This window comes from Nomascus leucogenys, chromosome 22a, assembly GCF_006542625.1.
Source record: "Nomascus leucogenys isolate Asia chromosome 22a, Asia_NLE_v1, whole genome shotgun sequence".
Classification (NCBI taxonomy): Eukaryota; Metazoa; Chordata; class Mammalia; order Primates; family Hylobatidae; genus Nomascus; species Nomascus leucogenys.
Window position 1 is genome coordinate 97,900,563 of NC_044402.1, and position 23,378 is coordinate 97,923,940.

At 41.5% G+C, this 23,378-nt stretch overlaps 1 protein-coding gene across 1 annotated transcript in view; it reads right to left on the reverse strand.

Annotated features, from left to right (window-relative positions):
* RFTN2 (raftlin family member 2) overlaps window positions 1-23,378 on the reverse strand; it is a 102,911-nt gene that overhangs the window by 24,740 nt on the left and 54,793 nt on the right. Inside the window, exon 8 of the mRNA XM_003253895.4 lies at window positions 6,091-6,169. Within this exon, the coding sequence (XP_003253943.1) occupies window positions 6,091-6,169 (79 nt within the window). The remainder of the gene's footprint in view (window positions 1-6,090; window positions 6,170-23,378) is intronic.

Sequence of the window (23,378 nt, forward strand, 5' to 3'; positions counted from 1 at the left end):
CCTGGGTTCACGCCATTCTCCTGCTTCAGCCTTTCCAAGTAGCTGGGACTACAGGCGCCCGCCACCACGCCGGGCTAATTTTTTTGTATTTTTTTTTAGTAGAGACGGGGTTTCACCGTGGTCTCCATCTCCTGACCTCGTGATCCGCCCGCCTCGGCCTCCCAAAGTGCTGGGATTACAAGCGTGAGCCACCGCGCCCGGCCTGAGTGTTACAATTCTTAAAGGCGGCGTGTCCGGAGTTTGTTCCTTCTGATGTTCGGATGTGTTTGGAGTTTCTTCCTTCTGGTGGGTTCGTGGTCTCGCTGGCTCAGGAGTGAAGCTGCAGACCTTCGCGGTGAGTGTTACAGCTCTTAATGTGGCGCGTCTGGAGTTGTTCGTTCCTCCCGGTGGGCTCGTGGTCTCGCTGGCTTCAGGAGTGAAGCTGCGGACTTTCGCGGTTAAGTGTTACAGCTCATAAAGGCAGTGTGAACCCAAAGAGTGAGCAGCAGCAAGATTTATTGCAAAGACTGAAAGAACAAAGCTTCCATAGTGTGGAAGACGACCCCAGCGACTTGCCACTGCTGGCTCGGGCAGCCTGCTTTTATTTTTTATTTTTTTATTTTTATTTTTATTTTTTGAGACGGAGTCTCGCTCTGTCACCCAGGCTGGAGTGCAGCCGCGCAGTCTCGGCTCACTGCAAGCTCCGCCTCCCGGGTCCACGCCATTCTCCTGCCTCAGCCGCCCGAGTAGCTGGGACTACAGGTGCCCACCACCATGCCCGGCTAATTTTTTGTATTTTTTAGTAGAGACAGGGTTTCACCATGTTAGCCAGGATGGCCTCGATCTCCCGACCTCGTGATCCACCCGCCTCGGCCTCCCAAAGTGCTGGGATTACAAGCGTGAGCCACCACGCCCGGCCTCGCCTGCTTTTATTCTCTTATCTGGCCCCACCCACATCCTGCTGATTGGTCCATTTTACAGAGAGCCAAATGGTCTGTTTGTTACAGAGAGCTGATTGGTCTGTTTTGACAGGGTGCTGATTGGTGAGTTTACAATCCCTGAGCTAGACACAAAAGTTCTCCACCTTCCCCACTAGATTAGCTAGATACAGAGTGCTGATTGGTGCATTTACAAACCCTGAGCTAGACACAGAGTGCTGATTGGTGCATTTACTAACCTTGAGCTAGATACAGAGTGCCGATTGGTGTATTCACAATCCCTTAGCTAGACATAAATGTTGTCCAAGTCCCCACCAGATCAGCTAGACACAGAGCGCATATTAGTGCATTTACAAACTTTGAGCTAGACACAGAGTGCTGATTGGTGCATTTACACACCCTGAGTTAGATACAGAGTGCTGATTGGTGTATTCACTATCCCTTAGGTAGACATAAAGATTCTCCAAGTCCCCACCAGATTAGCTAGATACAGACTGCCAATTGGTGCATCCACAAACCCTGAGCTAGACACAGGGTGCTGATTGGTGTGTTTACAAACCTCGAGCTAGATACAGAGTGCTGATTGGTGTATTTACAATCCCTTAGCTAGACATAAAGGTTCTCTAAGTCCCCACTAGACTCAGGAACCCAGCCGGCTTCACCCAGTGGATCTCACACCAGGCCACAGGTGGAGTTGCCTGCCAGTCCTGCACAGTGCGCCCACACTCCGCAGCCCTTAGACAGTGGATGGGATCGGGCACCATGGAGCAGGGGGCGGCGCTCGTCGGGGAGGCTGTGGCTGCACAGGAGCCCCCGGCGGTGGAGGCGGGTAGGCTCAGGCATGGCAGGCTGCAGTTCCCGAGCCCTGCCCTATGGGGAGGCAGCTAAGGCTCTGTGAGAAATCGAGTGCAGAACTGGAGGGCTGGCACTGCTGGGGGAGCCGGTGCACCCTCCACAGCTGCCGGCCGAGGTGCGAAGCCCCTCAATGTCTGGGGCTGGCTGGCTGCTCCAAGTGCGGGGCCCCCGAGCCCACGCCCACCTGGAACTGGTGCTGGCTTGCAAGCACGGCGCGCAGCCCCAGTTCCTGCCCACGCCTCTCCCTCCACGCCTCTCTCTCCACACCTCCCCGCAAACCGAGGGAGCCGGCTCCGGCCTCAGCCATCCCAGAGAAGGGCTCCCACGGTGCAGTGTCGGACTGAAGGGCTCCTCAAGTGCGGCCAGAGTGGGTGCTGAGGCCGAGGAGGTGCGGAGAGTGAGCGAGGGCTGCGAGGGCTGCCAGCACTCTGTCACCTCTCGATAACAGTACCATTCTGTGCTCAGTGAAATTGGGTAGGAAAAGTCTTGACATTAGTCTTAGTAAAAGAGACGAGAAATTTTTTTTTTTTTTTTGAGATGGAGTTTCGCTCTTGTTGCCCAGGCGGGAGTGCAATGGCACGATCTCAGCTAAGCACAACCTCTGCTTCCCGGGTTCAAGCAATTCTCCTGCCTCAGCCTCCTGAGTAGCTGGGATTACAGGCATGTGCCACCATGCCCAGCTAATTTTGTAGTTTTAGTAGAGAAGGGGTTTTTCCATGTTGGTCAGGCCGGTCTTGAACTCCTGACCTCAGATGATCCGCCTGCCTTGGCCTTCCAAAGTGCTGGGATTACAGGCGTGAGCCACTGCGCCCAGCTGAGAAATTTTTTTCAAAGGTCAGACTCTAGGTTAATTTCTATCAGCCCATGAAATTTATTGTTTAATGAAAATGCATTGACAATCCTAGGACAACATTTGTAATGTCTGAAATATCTACCAACTGTTTTTAAAACTAAACATCTTTGAAAAAATTCTTTGAAAGACTTTATAAACAAAGCAATCTCCTCATCAACCCCTTCCAAACAATAACTGATTTCAAGGTATTAACAAAGAACAGTGCTATTATGCATCTGTGACTGCATAAGTTTTTTCAAGGCATATTATAAATACAACTTTCACAAAATATATATTAGGTAGCTAAATTAACATTTTGGTAATAAATTAACTCTATATTGATATTAATAGTTTACTTTCCCGAAAGTATTACTACCATTTTGAGATAAAGTAAGAAATTGTTTCCTTAAGTAAAAACTGAAAGAATTTGCAAATCAGCTTTCTGTTATAGCTGTTAGACACTTTGACTCCTGCCTACAAGTTCTGCCCTGAAATAATCTCAAGATCCTGCAGTTTCTTGCTAGAAAAATTAAACATTTGTCAAATGAAGAAATGGTAAATCCATTTAGAAGAAGAATTGTAAGTTATAAAATATATTATTATTAGATTTGTCATTGATACAAGCTAACTATATATACTTCCTATTATATAAATGAACCAGTAATTTTACATTACAGTAAGATATAAAGATTACCCAAAGAAAAGCTATGACTAGAGACTACTGGATAGTATCTAAAGCTAAACAAAAAAGGGCTGGGTACAGTGGTGAGCACCTGTAACCCTAACTACTTGGGAGGCTAAGGTGGGAGGAGTTTGAGACCAGACTGGGCAACACAGGGAGACGCTGTCTCATAAAAAAGTAAAACATGATAAACAAAAAGGGCCTAAATATTTTTGGGGAATTAAAAACCTTATATCTAATATTAAGTAAAAGAGACTGTGAGGTATCTGGATTTGGGTCTTACATCTTCACAAACACAACTCCATGGCCCTCAGTAAATCAAAACTCCATAAGGCTGTGAATTCTGATGATTTTTTCCTAAAAATAATGGCCATTTGTAGAATGTTAAAAAGAAAGAAAGAGGCTGGGTGTGGTGGCTTACACCTGCAATCCCAGCACTGTGGGAGGCCGAGGTGGGCAGATCTCGAGGTCAGGAGATCAAGACCATCCTGGCCAACAAGGTGAAACCCTGTCTCTACCAAAAATACAACAATTAGCTGGGCATGGTGGCGTGTGCCTGTAGTCCCAGCTACTCGGGAGGCTGAGGCAGGAGAATCACTTAACCAGGGAGTAGGAGGTTGCAGTGAGCCGAGATTGTGCCACTGCACTCCAGCCTGGAGACAGAGTGAGACTCCATCTCAAAAAAAAAAAAAAAAAAAAAAAAAAGAATAAGAAGGTTGTGACATGATGAGAAGTTTGCTTTGGGGGAAGAAGAAAGCACAACTTTTTCTGGCCATTCTCTACATATACCCACCTTTGCTTCTTCTAGGCAGAATATTTCTTTTTTTCCTTTTCTTTTTTTTTTCTTTTGTTTTTTGAGACAGAGTCTCACCCTGTCGCCAGGCTGCAGTGCAGTGGTGCGATCTCGGCTCACTGCAACCTCACCTCCTGGGTTCAAGCGATTCTCCTGCCTCAGGCTCCCAAGTAGCTGGTACTACAGGCACATGCCATCACGCCTGGCTAATTTTTGTATTTTTAGTAGAGACAGGGATTCACCATGTTGACCAGGATGGTCTTGATCTCTTGACCTCATGATCTGCCCACCTCTGCCTCCCAAAGTACTGGGATTACAGGCCTGAGCCACCACGCTGGGCCAGAATATTTCTTTTATTTAATTAATTTTTTTTGAGACAGAGTCTCACTCTGTCACCCAGGCTGGAATGCAGTGGCACGATCACAGCTCACTGCAGCATTGAACTCCTGGGCTCAAGTGATCCTCCCACTTCAACATCCCAAGTAGCTGGGACTACAGGCATGTGCCACCATGGCTGCCTAATTTATTTTTTAATTTTTTGTAGAGACAAGGTCTGCCAATGTTTCCCAGGCTGGTCTCAAACTCCTGGGTTCAAGCAGTTCTCCCACTTCAGCCTCCCAAAGTGTTGGGATTACAGGTGTGAGCCCCTGTGCATGGCCTAGACAGAATATGTTTTAATAAACTCATGAACTTGAGTCATATCCTCATTGTTGTGGAGGGTTGCAGTGCTCACTTGTGGGCTTTAATGTGGTTTCTAATTTTGTGTACTTGGTCATTCTATTCTCCTGCCTCTCCGTCTTCCAAACAACCTCTCTACCGATTTACCTACTGACCCAGCCAGACTCTTTCCAAAATTAATATGAGATGATTTAGCATGGCTGTATTAAACACACAGTCGATCTAGCTCTTTGATAGTTTAGATAACTTTAAAATTTACTAAACAATGTTTTCTTTTTTCAAATCTCTGCAGCTTTGCCCGAAAACATAAAACAACATTTTGTTGATTTAGATACAGAATAAGCATCACTTTAAATAGTTTTCTGGTCCATTTTCAAATTTTTTGTTTTGCAAGTTATGCTTTATTAATGCACAGATTGCCTCATTCAATCATTGTATTCTAGCTGTGCATCCAGTAAGATCAAGGTGACTTGAGGACCAGAATAGCCCTTCAGCAAAGTGCTGAAAAAATATAAACTTGAGTAGATAATATAAAAGAAAAGTGTTGCCAAAGGTCAATGTAGCCAAGGTTGCATGGATGCGTTGCAAGATCAGGCACATTCATTCACAAGATTTAGAACTGTAAGGGCAGAAAAAACTGTTCCTCTATCCTCTTAGGTTCGGTAGCTGAGAACTACAAATTAAACTGACAAAAGACATATTAATAGGAGAAAAGGTTTATTTTCAATGCACACAGTCTCTTCACAGAAAAGTAGCAAAAACCCAAAGAGGCAGTTTGGTGTAGAAGACCTGGGAGTTTATATACCATTTTAACAAAGGGTGATAAGTTGTGGACAGGTGACTAGATGAGGGAAAAGGAGTTTGGGCTTCTGGGGAAGTAAATTGTGAGAAGGCAAATACATGGGGTAAACGAATGGAAGATCAAGCTTATTTTAGTAAGGTTTGTTTTTGCAGACTCTTCAGTGTGAATTGTCTCTGGTGATTAGACACCTTTACAAATGGAAATTTATGTCACCTTATAAAGTGAAATGTATGCCCTTGTTTTTCAGCAGAAAGGTGGAGGACAGAGAGTTCCTCCTGTGTCTGCTGTTTCTTAATTGCCTTCAGCTCAAAGTGATCCTCATGCCAAAGTGGCATATTTTGTGATGGCATATTATAATCCCCTTTGGAACTATTTAATGTTGCCTGATTGCTAGCACATTTCCCTTATAGGTTGGTTCAGAGGACTGTTACCATATCATGTCCATGCTTTCTTATTTGGAATTACAATAAGAGTTTAAGGATTAAATGCTTCAATATAACATTCAGTTAATAAAGCATCAATTTTACTCACATCTGGTGTTTGAGCAGCTGAATTCCACATAACTGGCCTCTGAAGGAATATGATCTGCTTTGTAGCCAAATTCCCTTCACTGCAAATTAAAGCAATAATATTAGTATTTGTGAATTAGTAATTATCTATATTTAATAATTGGCTAGAACATTCCATATGTAGTTTTGTAAAATAATCTTCTGACCAAAAATAATTATAAAATATAAATCTTTTTTTCTTCCAGTGATGCAAAAAATGTAAAATATAATTCTATAAAAACCACATCTGGAAAAACAAGAAACACCCCTAAAAACTCAATATGGTCACTATAAAAGGAAATAATTTTAATGTTTAAAGACCCTTGTAATCTCACCAAGCTAACATCAATATTTTTATTTCTTGTTTCCCCTCTTAGTCTTTATCAGCTTGTGTAATTTGCATGTCTGTGATCACTGCACATTTATATTTTGTTTCTATGCCCTTCACTGAACACTCTTTTCCTTGTTTGTACACTGTAATCATATTTTTAATGGTTGCATAATAACTCAAAGAATTAAGATACCAAAATGTACTAAGCCTTTCTTTTATTATTGGAAAATAAGGTTGCTTCCAGTTTCTTGCCAGTTATAAATAAATGATGCTGTTATAAAAAATATGTATCATATTCCTCTTATGAATTATTTTCTTGAAATGAATACTTAGGAGTGGGATTATTAGGTCAAACCTTATGATTTAAGCTTCTTGGTATGCATTGTCAAACTTGCCTTATAAACAGAAGAGACCAATTTAGGCTGCCACATGTGAGAAAATTTACATCCATTTTCAATTGAGGGACTCCAACTATAGCTAGATTTATTTTCAGATGCTTCTTTGTAGTCAGCTACTCAGTATTCTCCTTATTTAACTATCATCATGGCAAATTACCCCTTGCCAAAGACTACTTGGGGTTTGTATTCCTCTGAAATGCTTTTCACAGAGTCTCCATGGATTTATGGGGAGGAGTGTCTGTAGCTAATGTTGCTCAGTTACGACTTTTATTATGCAAAAAACCCCAACAAAACCTTACTATTAGCTGCATTTTATGCTGAGCCCTTTTCCTGGAAAATGAATGCAACACTGAAACTCTGGCTTTAGAGTTATATGTCAACTGCATACCATTTGAAAATTCCAGCCTTACTGATACCACTGAATTTTGAGAAATATCAAATCTTCCTCAAAGTGATAACAGGAGACTGCTTCTTTTTTATTTTTGAAAGGCTGTTTCTAGTCTAATCTCATTCCATTTTGACCTTATCTTTGATTGGAACAAAAAACTTTTATAAAATATGTAGTAATTTTGGGAACAAATCATCATGAGGCTTTGGTACACGGGCGGGATTAGCATGTGTACAGAAAAGGCTGGTCACATGTTTTGGGAGCATGAAGTATACTGGAAAAAGCCATGGCTTTGGAACCAGACAGTTCCTGGGTTCAAATCCAAACTCTGTCATAGTACCTAATAGCTGATGCCTTTAATCATTTAATCCGTAAATTCTCTGTTTTCTTTTTCTTTTTTTCTTTTTTCTTTTTTTTGAGATGGAGTTTTGCTTTTGTTGCCCAGGCTGGAGGGCAATGGCGTGATCTCGGCTCGCCGCAACGTCACCTCCCGGGTTCAAGTGATTCTTCTGCCTCAGCCTCCCGAGTAGGTGGGATCACAGGCATGTACCACCACACTGGTCTAATTTTGTATTTTTAGTAAAGACGGGGTTTCTCCATGTTGGTCAGGCTGGTCTCCAACTCCCGACCTCAGGTGATCTGCCTGCCTTGGCCTCCCAAAGTGCTGGGATTACAGGTGTGAGCCACTGCACCCAGCCTCTGATTTTTTTCTATCAGGGACCTCAATAAGTGATAAGTGAAGAATAAGAGTGCATGAAGAGCCTCCCATTGTGCTTGCCACGAGAAGGAGCACAACTGTGATTTCCTTCCACTTTTCCATTCATTTAGTGAAATATAGGGTGCAGTTAAGGGAAGGGGAGAAAAGTTTCAGAATCAAGAATATCTTCCAGAGAGCAAATTCAAGGGACAGCAGGCATGGTGGTTCATGCCTGTAATCCTAGCACTTTGTGAAGCTGACGGAGGAGGATCCCTAGAGCCCAGGAGTTTGAGACTAGTCTGGGAAACATACTGAGACTCTTGTATCTACAAAATCATTAAAAAACAAATATCCAAGTATGGTGGCACATGCCTGTGGTCCCAGCTACTCGGGAGGCTGAGGTAGGAGGATCACTTGAGCCCAGAGGTTGAGGGTGCAGTGAGCTATTGATCACGCCGCTGAACTCTAGCATGGGTGACAGAAAGAGAACCTATCTTAAAAGAAAGAAAAGTAAAGAAAAAAGAAAAACAAATTCAAGGGACAGGGTACGTGGGAATGCAGAAGGGACCTTCTGGGTAATGTTCCAGGTGTGTGATCCAGGTGGAGAATTACATGAAAGAACCAGGTCTGGAACAATCCAAAGATGGGAAGCAGGGATCAGGGTAGAATTATTCTTCTTGAAGAGAAAGCAGGAATGCATCGGGGTAGGGATTGTTGGAGACCTTACAGGGAGTTCTTTCACACTAACTGTGGATGGGGCAATTCTGAATGCACTAAGATCTAATGTTTGGCCTACGGCAGGCTTTACAAACTTTACCGTGCATTCCAGACACTGAGGTGCCTGTTGATTCCAGGGTCCACTCCGGTCTTTTGGAATCTCCATTTCACCAGGCTGCCCAGGTGGCCCTGATGCACAGTAAATTTGGGAAACATCACCAGAAGAGACAGACTTGGAAGTGTGGACTTCTCAGGGCCTGGGGATTACTTGGTGATACTTGCTACTATCAAAGGCATTCACTGTTTTTCTTGAATAATAAAACTCACCAACAGTTCCTCTTGGTATGGAGTGTGGAAAAAAAAAAAGGGCTTATTTTCTGGAAGCATCCTTGATGTCTATTTTACCATATTCTTCTTTTTTTTTTGACGGAGTCTCGCTCTGTCACCCAGGCTGGAGTGCAGTGGCACGATCTCAGCTCACTGCAAGCTCCGCCTCCCGGGTTCACGCCATTCTCCTGCCTCAGCCTCCAGAGTAGCTGGGACTACAGGCGCCCGCCACCATGCCCGGCTAATTTTTTGTATTTTTAGTAGAGACAGGGTTTCACCATGGACTCGATCTCCTGACCTTGTGATCTGCCCGCCTTGGCCTCCCAAAGTGCTGGGATTACAAGCGTGAGCCACCGCGCCCGGCCTTACCATATTCTTCTAATGTGACTTGTGTCCTTAAATGTTTTGGACAATTTTAGCCGGATAGGCTGCCTAGAGCCATGCTGAGGACACATATTTTTCACCATCTTTAGTTTACCAATTTATTCCTGACCTGACTTGTCTAAAATATAAACTGATTTAGAATGTGGGCGAGGAGTTACTCCCTCTGCAGTCTGACACAATTTCTGGCAGCAACCCCAAATTATGAAAGAGTATCTCTACCAGTGGATCCCGAGGCAGTGTGAGAAGGAGAAAGAGGAAGGAGGTGGCTTATCAAAGGCTCGGTGGGTTGGAGGTGGAGGTAGGTGGGTTAGGGGTGTATGTCAAGGAAAAAAGTCCTCAGATGGTGTGAAGTACACTGCTCGATCCTGGGTTGAGAATCATTGCCTGTATGTTTGAAATAGGATTCTCTCTGCCAGTGTTCTGCTTGATATTTAACACAGTATGCAGATAGGTGAAACATGTGGCACAGGGGAGGGCGAAACCTCCACAGCTACTTCAGTGAGGCAAGAGCACTGTCAAACCTATCCCTCCTGTGGTGTGAAGGGGAATTGCCTCTGAAAGGGCAGAAGCTTTTTAAGCACGAGCTTTATTTTATTTTATATTTTATTTATTTGAGGCAGAGTCTCACTCTGTTGCCCAGGCTGAAGTGCAGTGGTGTGATCTGGGCTCACTGCAACCTCTGCCTTTTGGGTTCAAGGGATTCTCCTGCCTCAGCGTCCCAAGTAGCTGGGATTACAGGCACGCACCACCACATCTGGCTAATTATTTTGTATTTTTAGTAGAGACGGGGTGTCACCATGTTGGCCAGGCTGGTCTTGAACTCCTGATCTCAGGTGATCCACCTACCTCGGCCTCCCAAAGTGCCAGGATTACAGGTGTGAGCCACCTCGCCTGGCCTAAGCACAAGCTTTAAAACTGTTTGGCTGAAACAGATGAGTAATGCCTTCCAGTGGCCCTATGAGGAGTGCTGTTTGGGGAGTCTAATGAGATAAAACAGCAAACATGGAGATGGTTTGTCAAAGGCTGACAACTTTAGACAGCATCCGGATGCTCAAATAAGACTTTGGAAGGTCAGCCTCTGCCTACCTCTTGGGGAGGTCCTCAGAGTCAGATCCTTAGTTTGAGATATGTCGGAAACTTCTATGTCCCTGGTTTTCTGAGGGCCATTTTGATTTAAAATAGGTCCTGCTATTTTCAGACCAGCTGTGAGACCATGTGGAACTTGTTTTGGTTTCGAGACTCTAATCACGGTAGACCTAAGGGAAAGAGGTCTGAAGCCTTATAGAGGGACACCTATTTGGTAAAGCAAGTAAGTCTCTTATGGTTCTCAGTGGTTCCTGAGATAATTCTATTTATAGAATTGGGATAGAATATTTTTCCCTTAGCAAACTGGTGGTCATTATGGGACCTGAGAGGATGTTTCAAATGCCCTGGATGGTTTCAGAGGACAGAGCCCACATCTCTTATTCCCTGCAAAAATGTTCACCCAAAAGGTGCTGTTAGTTAACTGAGTGACTCAGTATCTTCCTGAGAGGGATTTAAGAATCTTCCGGTTCTGTTTTAGACTTTAGTGGACAGTCATGCTTTGACGTATTAGAAAACAAAGGCAACTTTGGAAAATATGCTTGATTTAGAGATAGTAATTTAAATTCTGAAAAAGTTCTAGTACAAACTGTTTTGGTGACAAGTATAGAGAACAATCTACAGAGAAGTGATGGGAACATTGACTAGTCCCTTCATCTCTGAGGGCAGCAGATGATCCCTGGTGCTGTGGTCAGCACGAGGGCACAGGCTGCATGAAGGACAGTTCAGCCGGGGCAGGCTGAGTTCTCTGCAGGCAGAGGTGGCTGGACATTGTCAATGAGATAGTGGATGTATAATTCCTACACCCTGGTTATGGACCCTGGAGCATAGGAGATGCTCAGAAATGTTTCCTTTTCTCTTCCCTGCTTTCTTCTATGCATTTCATAAGAAAGCACAAAGAAGATTCTATGTGAATGTCATTTGAGGGAGAGGGATTTGCTGTGACAACAGCATGACTATCAAGAAGACTGGGTCTTCCCACTAACAGAAGATCTCCTGGACTAAACTAATAAAAACAACTTTGACTCCTGTAGTGCTTTCAGCGTTCCAAGTCCTTTCTGTGTACATTAACATGCTTGTTTCTTATGATCATCCTTTAAGGTGTGCAGAGCAGACATTTTCTCTATTTTATGGATAGGGAAATTGAGACTCAGCTTTTAAGATCTTTGTCTTGGGTCCCCTCTAGTTCCCACTCTTTCTACAACACTGCATTAGCTCTACAAGCAAATGTAGAGTGACTACATTTGCTTGTAGAGCTCACTGAAGCCCTGACTACAGGAAGATGTGGCTTAGTTTAATTCTATTCTGACTAGAAAACTTTATAATTAGTGGATAAGTCTAAGGTTATTTTGCCAAAGTCCAGATTTTTATTTAGCATCCCAAATTAAGCATTCCAGCTTATAATGTTCAGAAGTTATAGTGGAGAATAATGAAGAAAATAAACACAAATGTTCATTTTCCTTGGGCCAATTAGACTACTTAAGCAAACCACACAGGTCCTGATGTTAGTGTGGCAAATGGAAGAAGAGACAGGAGCAAGTTCATGATCCATGGTATTAAAGTGTGACATAAAAGATTAATCACTGAAAGCTTTGCCTTAAAATTCCTCCAAATAAATTCAGTTTTGTGCAACAGTGACTAGCACTAGCTGTAAAAACAAACAAGCAACAAAAATGAAACTAAAGTTCTATTTATAGTTTGACACTATCTTTTTTTATTATTATTATTATTATTTTTTTGAGATGGAGTCTTGCTCTGTCGCCCAGGTTGGAGTGCAGTGGTGTGATCTTGGCTCACCGCAACCCCCACCTTGCGAGTTCAAGGATTCTCCTGCCTCAGCCTCCAGAGTAGCTGGGACTACAGGCATGCGCCATTATGCCTGGCTATTTTTTTTTTTTTTTTTTGTATTTGTAGTAGAGATGGGGTTTCACCATGTTGGCCAGGCTGGTCTCAAACTCCTGACCTCAGGTGATTTGTCTGCCTTGGCCTCCCAAAGTGCTGGGATTACTGGTGTGAGCCACTGCCCCCAGCCGATAATTAAATTAAAAAAATTTTTTTGTAGGAAGTTACAAGGACAACTTGAACTTCTTCTTGGTTCGATATGTGCCTATAATTTCAAGCATCTTTGAGAGCTATAGTACTTAGAATTTATGGATAGGTGGGAGAAAGTTGTTCTACATTCTTTAAGATATAAAAACCAAGATTTTTTTTTTTTTTTTGAGATGGAGTCTTGCTCTGTTGCCAGGCTAGAGTGCAGTGACACGATCTTGGCTCACTGCAACCTCCGTCTCCCAGGTTGAAGTGATCCTCCTGCCTTAGCCTCCTGAGTAGCTGGGACTACAGTCGTGCGCCACCATGCCCAGCTAATTTTTTATATTTTTAGTAGAGATGGGGGTTTCACTATATTGGCCAGGATGGTCTCGATCTCTTGACCTCATGCTCTGCCTGCCTCGGCCTCTCAAAGTACTGGGATTACTGGTGCGAGCCACTGCCCCTGACTGATAATTAAATTTAAAAATTATTTTTGTAGGAAGTTACAAGGACAACTTGAACTTCTTCTTGGTTCAATATGTGCCTATAATTTCAAGCATCTTTGACAGAGTACTTAGAATTTATAGGAGAGAGTTGTTCTACATTCTTTAAAATATAAAAACCAAGGTCATGTTTGATTTTCTCTGAATCTCCGCTTGTGGCATTCTCCTTCCCATCTGGAGTGTCCACTTCACCACCTCTGCCTTTTCCCATTCTGCCCATCTTTTGAGATTAGTTTCAGGTGTGACATCTTTTATAAAGTCTTCAATAACCCTCCAACTGAAGAACAGCACCCCCTTTTCAGGGCTCCCACAGGTTCCTCTTAGGAAGCTTAATCCCTTTAGCCAGATGATACAGCTACTAGCACACATTTTCCTTCCACCAGATCTAAGCTCCTTGAGGAGCTTGTCTTCTCATCTCTGCATCTTCCACATTAATGAGCAGAAAGTGGTGCTCAGTAGATATTTAAAGAATCAGAGAATTTGTAAATAAATGGTCATTTGGTCTCTGTGACAATATATTGATGCCAGGGAACATGCTTCAAAAAAGAAAAAACCAGTCATGACAAGTGAGCAAAGGCTTGCAGAAGGGACAAAAGCTTTGCTAGATGAGTCATAATTCCTTCACTGCACTCCAGCCTGGGCAACAGAGTGAGATTCTGTCTCAAAAAAAAAAAAAAAAAAAAGGCTTTGCTAGGTCTTTATTTTTTATTTTATTAGGTCTTTTTACAACTATGAGGTTTATTGACATTTGGTATGAATCTTAACTCTTCCTTCTACTCCTCACAAAACTTTTCAGCTACATGACCTTACAACAACCATAGCCTACTGAATTTTATATGAATTTGAACTATTAAAATGTCTCATATTTTAAAATAATTCACTCTTTCCTTTCTCCACTAACTTCAATGAAGGGAGAGATTTCTTAAACAAATATACTAAAAAGGGTAAAGATAGATACATTTGTCGATTTTAAAATTAAAAACTTTTGTTAATTAAAGACATCATAGAGTGAAAAGACAAGCCACAGAATTAGTGAAGATAATTGCAGCATGCATAATAAATAAACGACTCTTTATCTGTTATATTTAAGTAAGTTATAGGTAGAGATTTTTTAAATTTAAATTTAAATTTTTTATAGAGATGGGGTCTTGCTATGTTGCCGAGGCTGGTCTTGAATTCCTGGGCCCAAGCTATCCTCCCAGCTTAGTCTCCCAAAGTGCTGAGATTACAGGTGTGAGCCACTGTGCCTGGCTTTATGAATAGAACTTTAGGCCGGGCGTGGTGGCTCAAACCTGTAATCCCAGCACTTTGGGAGGTGAGGCAGGCGGATCACCTGAGGTCAGGAGTTCGAGACCAGCCTGGCTAACATGGTGAAACTCCATCTCTACTAAAAACACTACAAAGAAAAACAAAATTAGCCAGGCATGGTGGTGGGTGCCTGTAATCCCAGCTACTTGGGAGACTGAGGCAGAAGAATCGCTTGAACCCGGGAGGTGGAGGTTGCAGTGAGCCAAGATCACGCCCCTGCACTCCAGCCTGGGCTACAGAGTGAGACTCTGTCTCAAAAAAGCAAAAACAAAAAACAAAAACACATAGAATTTTAAATGTGGGCACAAAGACTTAAACAGGTACTTTATGAAAGGAAAATCCAAGTGGCCAATAAACATGTGCAAATGTGCTCAATCTCAGCAAGTAATTAGGAAACTACATATGGAAGTCACACTGAGATCGCACTATATACTCTCAATCAGAATGGCAAAATTTAAAAGTATGATAATACTTTGTGTTGAGACAATGGTGACTCTGACACTCTGCTAGTAGGAGTGTACATGGAAACAATCTATTTGAAAATAATCTGGTATTTATCTAACAAAGCTAAAGAAGTGCCCTATGACCCAGCAATTCTGCTTCTAGAAACTCACACATGTGTGCACCAAGATCTCTGCTCATACTCAGAACAGCATTGTTTGTCATAGCCAACAACTGGAGACAGCAAACCACCAGCAGCAGAATGGCCACATACATAGTAGAATGAATAAATAAACTGCTACACACAGCATGGGTAAAACTTACAATGTTAAGTGAAAGGAACAACACATAAAAGAATATATATGATATGATTCCATTCATATAAAGTTAAAAAATAGGCAAAACTAAACTGTATTGTTTAGGGATTCATACATAAGTGGTAAAACTATTAGGCAAAGCAAGGATATGACTATCCTAAAAGTGGGGATAATGTTATCTCTGTGTGGAGGAAGTGAGTGTGATGGGGAGACACATGGGGTGCTTCTAGGGTGTGGGTGATATTCTATTTTTTTGGCCAGCTGTGATGACACAGGTCTTTGTACATAATTATGCACATTTGTGTTTTATGCACGATTTATTTATTTATTTATTTATTTTGAGACAGAGCCTCACTCTGTTGCCCAGGCTGGAGTGCAGTGGTGCAATCTTGGCTTACTGCAACCTCTGCCTCCTGGGCTCAAGCGATTCTCATTCCTCAGCTTCCCAAGTAGGTGTGACCACAGGCATGTGACACCATGCCCAGCTAATTTTTGTATTTTTAGTACAGACAGGGTTTCGCTATGTTGGCCAGGCTGGTCTTGAATTCCAGGTAATTCACCCACCTGGGCCTCCCAAAGTGCTGGGATTATAGATGTGAGCCACCACACCCAGCGTGTGTTTTATGCACTTTCTATATGAGTGTTTTACGTCACAAAAATTGTTTTAAAATAGTATATTTAAGGGTGACATGTAGAAGAATAGTTGTAGATTTATACATGATAAAAAAGCTCCCTCCCCCTTTACATTTGTTCTTTTGGAAAAATCAGTCTTGAATTTGTTGGGTCTTTTCTTCTGAGACGGAGTCTCACTCTGTCGCCCAGGCTAGAGTGCACGCAATCTTTGCCACCTCTGCCTCCCGGGTTCACGCCATTCTCCTGCCTCAGCCTCCTGAGTAGCTGGGACTACAGGCACCCGCCACCACGCCCGGCTAATTTTTTGTATTTTTAGTAGAGACGGGGTTTCACCGTGTTAGCCAGGATGGTCTCGATCTCCTGACCACGTGATCCGCCTGCCTCGGCCTCCCAAAGTGCTGGGATTACAGGCGGGAGCCACCGCGCCCGGCCGAATTTGTTGGGTTTTAAATGAGAAGTTTTTAGGAATTCATTCACCTGAATTCACTCTTCTTTAAATATATCCTGCACTTTTCTGACATTGCTTTGCTTAAGGTTGCCAGAGAAAGCAAATAATCTGTGGTATTCATACTGCAAACATCCGCTCCCATGCACATAGTAGACATCACTAATCGAATGCCACATTCTTTTTTGCTGAGCTGGTTCTGGTCTCAGAATCCTTATTGCAGCGTTCCAGGCAGCCACTACCAACAGATTAGTGCTGGTATGTAAGAGGAAAACCATTTACTATTCCAAGTTAGGCCTATCTGCCACAAGGAATACTTTTCCTCTCTAAAACTGCTTCTGGAAGCACTACTCTGTCATCACGGTGCCCCCTCAGACATCATGAGCTTCACAGACCTGCTATCCTTCTTGATTGATTCCTCTACTATATTCACCTGCCTTATAGTCAACTCTTTTTTCATTATTGCTTCCCTGAGGAGCAATATTCAGATATTTTCCCCCTAATATCTCCCCATTAAATTTTAATACCAAAGATATGCTGTATATCTGTGTATATGCTGTGTGGCCTTTTGGAGGGCCACAAACCATTGTAATAGCTGAGATTTTTTTCACCCCCTCCCACTCTCAATAACCAATTTTCATCATCTTGGGGATATCTCCCTCCCGTTGAGAATACATGCTCTAGACCTTCATGGCAGGACCTGTCATGAACTGAGTTGTTTCTCAAAGCAGAGTATGAGTTCCTGTATGTCTGCCCCTAGAGTGGGTAAAATATTGTCTTGCACATATTAGGCACTCAAGAAATATTTGAGTTGAACAGAAAGAACATTCTTGTTAAAATAAATGCATGAATCTGTATCAGTTTCAATACAACTAAGCCAGTTTCAAAAGAGTGGGTTTATCCGTAACTGCTTAGTCACTTGTGAAATATACTCTTATAAAAAGCTTTCATTTATAGTTCCAAAATTCATTAGACTAGAAGAAATAGAATTGTTAATCTGTATTTTATGTTAACTTTGCTTCATCTTACACATTAATTAATTGTCGTGGCTTAACATTTGCAACTCAAAAGTAAATGAGTTAATTCTTGCTTTTGAAAACTGAAATACAATTTTGCTTTTTAAAAGGAAAATTATAAAATTAAATTTTGGCTTCCAACTTTGCAGCTATGTGCTTAGTCACAAAGTTCCTTTGCCTATGACCCTGAATTTGTTTCTCAGGTATCAGTATGTGTTAAAAATAAAGAAAAGGGCACCGCTACAGTTTAGTTGTCCCAACTCCTCCCCACCCCACAAAATGTTAAACATTTATGTTCAGATGAGAAAGAGTGGTAACTGGAAGTATATATACTAGACAAAATTGATTATTTTAAGAATGTGGCCTTATCAAAATACTGCTCACAGCAAGATTACTATGAGTTTAACTCATGATGGAATTACATGACACTGTTTCTGCAGAATTTAAATTAGTAAGAGCAGAGAACTGCATTAGAATGGGCCAAATCCTAACCTCTCCCTCAACTGCATGTATATAAATGTGCAACATCTGCTTTGGCTGCCACATGAAGATTGAGATTGAGATTGGGACTCCACAGACTTCCAGTGCTTCTGAGCTGTGATGCCCAAGAGGCTGTTGGGCCTGTTCTACAGGGGCTGCAGGAAATGGAAGAGGGGAGCAGAGCTCAGCATCACAGTGAGAAGACCAATTTCTCTTGTTATTCACATCTTGTCTTTAGGGACCAGACTTTTTTTTTTTTTTTTTTTTGAGACAGAGTCTCACTCTGTTACCCAAGCTGGTGTGCAGTGGCATGATGTTGGCTCACTGCAACCCCTGCCTCCCAGGTTCAAGTGATTCTCGTGCCTCGGCCTCCTGGGTAGCTGGAACTACAGGTGCACACCACCATGCCCAGCTAATTTTTTTTGTATTTTTAGTAGAGACGGGGTTTCACCATGTTGGCTAGGCTGGTCTCAAACTCCTGACCTCAAGTGATCTGCCTTCTTTGGCCTCCCAAAGTGATGGGATTACAGGCATGAGCCACTGTGCCTGGCCGGGACCAGACTTTTTTTTTTTTTTAATAGTTTAAGTTCTGGGGTACATGTGCACAACGTGCAGGTTTGTTACATAGGTATATGTGTGCCATGTTGGTTTGCTGCACCCATCAAATCATCATTTACATTAGGTATTTCTCCTAATGCTATCCCTCCCCCAGCTCCCCACCCCACAACAGGCCCCAGTGTGTGATGTTCCCCTCCCTGTGTCCATGTGTTCTCATTGTTCAATTCCCACCTATGAGTGAGAACATGCGGTGTTTGGTTTTCTCTTCTTGTGTTACTTTACTGAGAATGATGGCTTCTAGTTTCATCTATGTCCCTTCAAAGGACATGAACTCATCCTTTTTTTATGGCTGCATAGTATTCCATGGTGTATATGTGTCACATTTTCTTTATCCAGTCTATCATTGATGGGCATTCGGGTTGGTACCAAGACTTTGCTATTGTGAACAGTGCTACAATAAACATATGTGTGCATGTGTCTTTATAGTAGTATGATTTAGAATCCTTTGGGCATATACCCAGTAATGGGATCACTGGGTCAAATGGTATTTCTAATTCTAGATCCTTGAGGAATCGCCACACTGTCTTCCACATGGTTGAACTAATTTACACTCCCACCAACAGTGTAAAAGCGTCCCTATTTCTCCACATCTTCTCCCGCATCTGTTGTTTCCTGACTTTTTAATGATCACCATTCTAACTGGTGTGAGATGGTATCTCATTGTGCTTTTGATTTGCATTTCTATAATGACCAGTGATGATGAGCATTTTTTCATAAGTTTGTTGGCTGCATAAATGTCTTCTTTTGAGAAGTGTCTGTTCATATCCTTCACCCATTTTTTGATGGGGTTGTTTGTTTTCTCCTTGTAAATTTGTTTAAGTTCTTTGTAGATTCTGGATATTAGCCCTTTGTCAGATGGATAGATTGCAAAAATTTTCTCCCAATCTGTAGGTTGCCTGTTCACTCTGCTGATAGTTTCTTTTGCTGTGCAGAAGCTCTTTAGTTTAATTAGATCCCATTTGTCTATTTTGGCTTTTGGTGTTTTAGTCATGAAGTCTTTGCCCATGCCTATGTCCTGAATGGTATTGCCTAGGTTTTCTTCTAGGGTTTTTATGGTTTTAGGTCTTACATTTGAGTCTTTAATCCATCTTGAGTTAATTTTTGTATAAGGTGTAAGGAAGGGATCCAGTTTCAGCTTTCTACATATGGCTAGCCAGTTTTCCCAGAACCATTTATTAAATAGGGAATCCTTTCCCCATTGCTTGTTTTTGTCAGGTTTGTCAAAGATCAGATAGTTGTAGATATGCGGCATTATTTCTGAGGTCTCTGTTCTGTTCTCTTGGTCTATATCTCTGTTTTGGTACCAGTACCATGCTGTTTTGTTTACTGCAGCCTTGTAGCATAGTTTGAAGTCAGGTAGCGTGATGCCTCAGCTTTGTTCTTTTGGCTGATGATTGTCTTGGAAATGTGGGCTCTTTTTGGTTCCACATGAACTTTAAAGTAGTTTTTTCCAATGCTGTGAAGAAAGTCATTGGTAGCTTGATGGGGATGGCATTGAATCTATAAATTACCTTGGGCAGTATGGCCATTTTCATGATATTGATTCTTCCTATCCATGAGCATGGAATGTTCTTCCATTTGTTTGTGTCCTCTTTTATTTCGTTGAGCAGTGATTTGTAGATCTCCTTGAAGAGGTCTTTCACATCCCTTGTAAGTTGGATTCCTAGGTATTTTATTCTCTTTGTAGCAATTGTGAATGGGAGTTCACTCATGATTTGGCTCTCTGTTTGTCTGTTATTGTGTATAGGAATGCTTGTGATTTTTGAACATTGATTTTGTATCCTGAGACTTTTCTGAAGTTGCTTATCAGCTTAAGGAGATTTTGGGCTGAGACGATGGGGTTTTCTAAATATACAATCATGTCTTCTGCAAACAGAGACAATTTGACTTCCTCATTTCCTAATTGAATACCTTTTATTTCTTTCTCTTGCCTGATTGCCCTGGCCAGAACTTCCAATACTATGTTGAATAGGAGTGGTGAGAGAGGGCATCCTTGTCTTGTGCTAGTTTTCAGAGGGAATGCTTCCAGTTTTTGCCCATTCAGAGTGATATTGGCTGTGGGTTTGTCACGAATAGCTCTTATTATTTTGAGATTATGTTCCATCAATACCTAGTTTATTGAGAGTGTTTAGCATGAAGTGCTGTTGAATGTTGTCAAAGGCCTTTTCTACATCTATTGAGATAATCATGTGGTTTTTGTCATTGGTTCTGTTTATGTGATAGATTACATTTATTGATTTGTGTATGTTGAACCAGCCTTGCTTCCCAGGGATGAAGCTGACTTGATTGTGGTGGATAAGCTTTTTGATGTGCTGCTGGATTTGGTTTGCCAGTATTTTATTGATGATCTTCATATCATTGTTCATCAGGGATATTGGCTTAAAATATTCTTTTTTTGTTGTGTCTCTGCCAGGTTTTGGTATCAGGATGATGCTGGCCTCAAAAATGAGTTGAGGGGAGTCCCTCTTTTTCTATTGATTGAGATAATTTCAGAAGGAATGGTACTAGCTCCTCTTTGTACCTCTGGTAGAATTTGGCTGTGAATCCATCTGGTCCTGGACTTTCTTTGGTTGGTACGCTATTAATTATTGCCTCAATTTCAGAACCTGTTATCGGTCTAGTCAGAGATTCAACTTCTTCTTGGTTTAGTCTTGGGAGGGTGTATGTGTCCAGGAATTTATCCATTTCTTCTAGATTTTCTAGTTTATTTGCATAGAGGCATTTATAGTAGTCTCTGATGGTAGTTTGTATTTCTGTGGGATTGGTAGTGATATCCCCTTTATCATTTTTATCATGTCTATTTGATTCTTCTCTCTTTTCTTCTTTATTAATCTGGCTAGCGGTCTATGTACTTTGTTGGTCTTTTCAAAAAACCAGCTCCTGGATTCATCGATTTTTTTGAAGGGTTTTTTATGTCTCTATCTCCTTCATTTCTGCTCTGATCTTAGTTATTTCCTGTCTTCTGCTAGCTTTTGAATTTGTTTGCTCTTGCTTCTTTAGTTCTTTTAATTGTGATGTTAGAGTGCCGATTTTAGATCTTTCCTGCTTTCTCTTGTGGGCATTTAGTGCTATAAATTTCCCTCTACACATTGCTTTAAATGTGTCCCATATATTCTGGTATGTTGTGTCTTTGTTCTCATTGGTTTCAAAGAACATCTTTATTTCTGCCTTCGTTTTGTTATTTACCCAACAGTCAATAAGGTGCAGGGTGTTCAGTTTCCATGTAGTTGTGCGGTTTTGAATGAGTTTCTTAATCCTGAGTTCTAATTTGATTGCGCTGTCTGAGAGACAGTTTGTTGTGATTTCTGTTCTTTTACATTTGCTGAGGAGTGTTTTACTTCCAATTATGTGGTCAATTTTAGAATAAGTGTGATGTGGTGCTGAGAAGAATGTATATTCTGTAGATTTGGGGTGGAGAGTTCTGTAGATGTCTCTTAGGTTCACTTGAGGATCAGGTTTTTTAATGTTTTTGGTATAGTACAACTTGATTCAGCTGGACCAAAAGTCCCCTGCCTTTAAATTCTGCCTTCTAGATATAAATGAATGCATGTCTTTCTTCTATCCTGTGTTCTAAAGTTCTCTCTGTCTCTCTCTTGCCTCCTCCCTTACCCTTCTCGCTTTCTCTCTCTCAATGTAAGGTTAGAATTCAGTGTTTCTGAAAGTGCATAAAAATTGCTTTGGGATTCCTGTTACAATGCACTTTCCTGCCCACACTCTAGAATTGGAGAGGGGAGCCATGCTGCTGTTTTGAGGTAGCCAAACAGAGGGAACTTTGGCTCTTCCTTCTCCTTTATTTTGGTGGTTTAAAAATATTAACTGCTAGCTCAGCTAGTTTGGTTCTCCATCAAATTTGCTCTGAAGAGTTTAATGTCAACTTTCACCTTGAACTCTTGAAGGAAAAAGGATTGAGCCCATTGGTATTATTAATAGTGATAACAATTAAGAAGGGATTCTGGCATGTTTTCAGGACCAACAACAATAACTCTGGAATAATGTGGTGATATAAGATTACAGCATCATGACATTTCCATGGTAATGCAGCTTTAAACCCTAGTGGTGTGATATTGCCTAGGGTAATTGAAGCAACAACTTTAACCTAGGGACATACTGTATCTATGTAATCCAATAACAGGATATATTTGAGTGAGGGACAAACAGCTTATATATAGGCCATTCAAGTATGGCTTAGGTGATAGAAGAGTAGGGAAAATGTTGAAATTACTTAAGACTCTGTTGTTGCATATAAGACAAACACATGTAAGGAAGAATGTTTTCACTGACAGTCGTTTTAAGTTATGTTTCAACATGTGGGCCGCAAAAAGAAGATGATGATAGACATTCGTTTTTCTGGGTGTGAGAATATGTGTAAGCAGATATCTTAATAATGTCATTATGTATTTCTGTTGCTTTTATTATCTTGTCATCTTCAGTGCTGATTTTGTATATAGTGAACTACAGTATTTACATTTTCTGAAACATCCTGATTTAGGACAGGCCAAGCTATCATCCCTGAACATTGGTTTCAACTTATCAGAAATTTTGGTTCTGCTAAGGATTACGTCCCAAAACATTAGCCCTAATTCATTAGCTTAATATGCCCAGGCCCTTATAGGTACTTTGCATGTATTATCTTAGTCACAGTGATAATCCACTGAAGTTGATATTATTGTCCCATTTTTCAAATAGGGAAATTTATCTTAAAAAGTTTAGATGACTTGCCCAAATCATACAGCTAAACCATGATGAAGCTATAATTAAAACAAGACCTGCTTAGCTCCAAAGCCTGGGTGGCTCGTAACCATTCCTCTAGTTTCAGAGACTAAAAACTTTGGGCTCTATCCTCTACTTTGACCAAGGTCAACTGTATGTAACACTTTTCTTTATTTGTAAAGATGACATCATTGACCATGATTACTATCATTGTGTGTACTGAAGCAGCTAAGAACAGCATATGACTTGTCACAGGAACAGTATATTTGCACAAGAATAAAAAGGCAGAGGATAAATAAGCTTTACCAACAATCCTTGTTACCAAATGACCTTCATCCTATATTTCCTGTGTTGCAGGCACTTGGCAGGACTCAAATTACAAAATGCAAAGGAACAAAATAAACACCAATATTGCACAATGCTCCTTGGCATACAAAAGAAGAG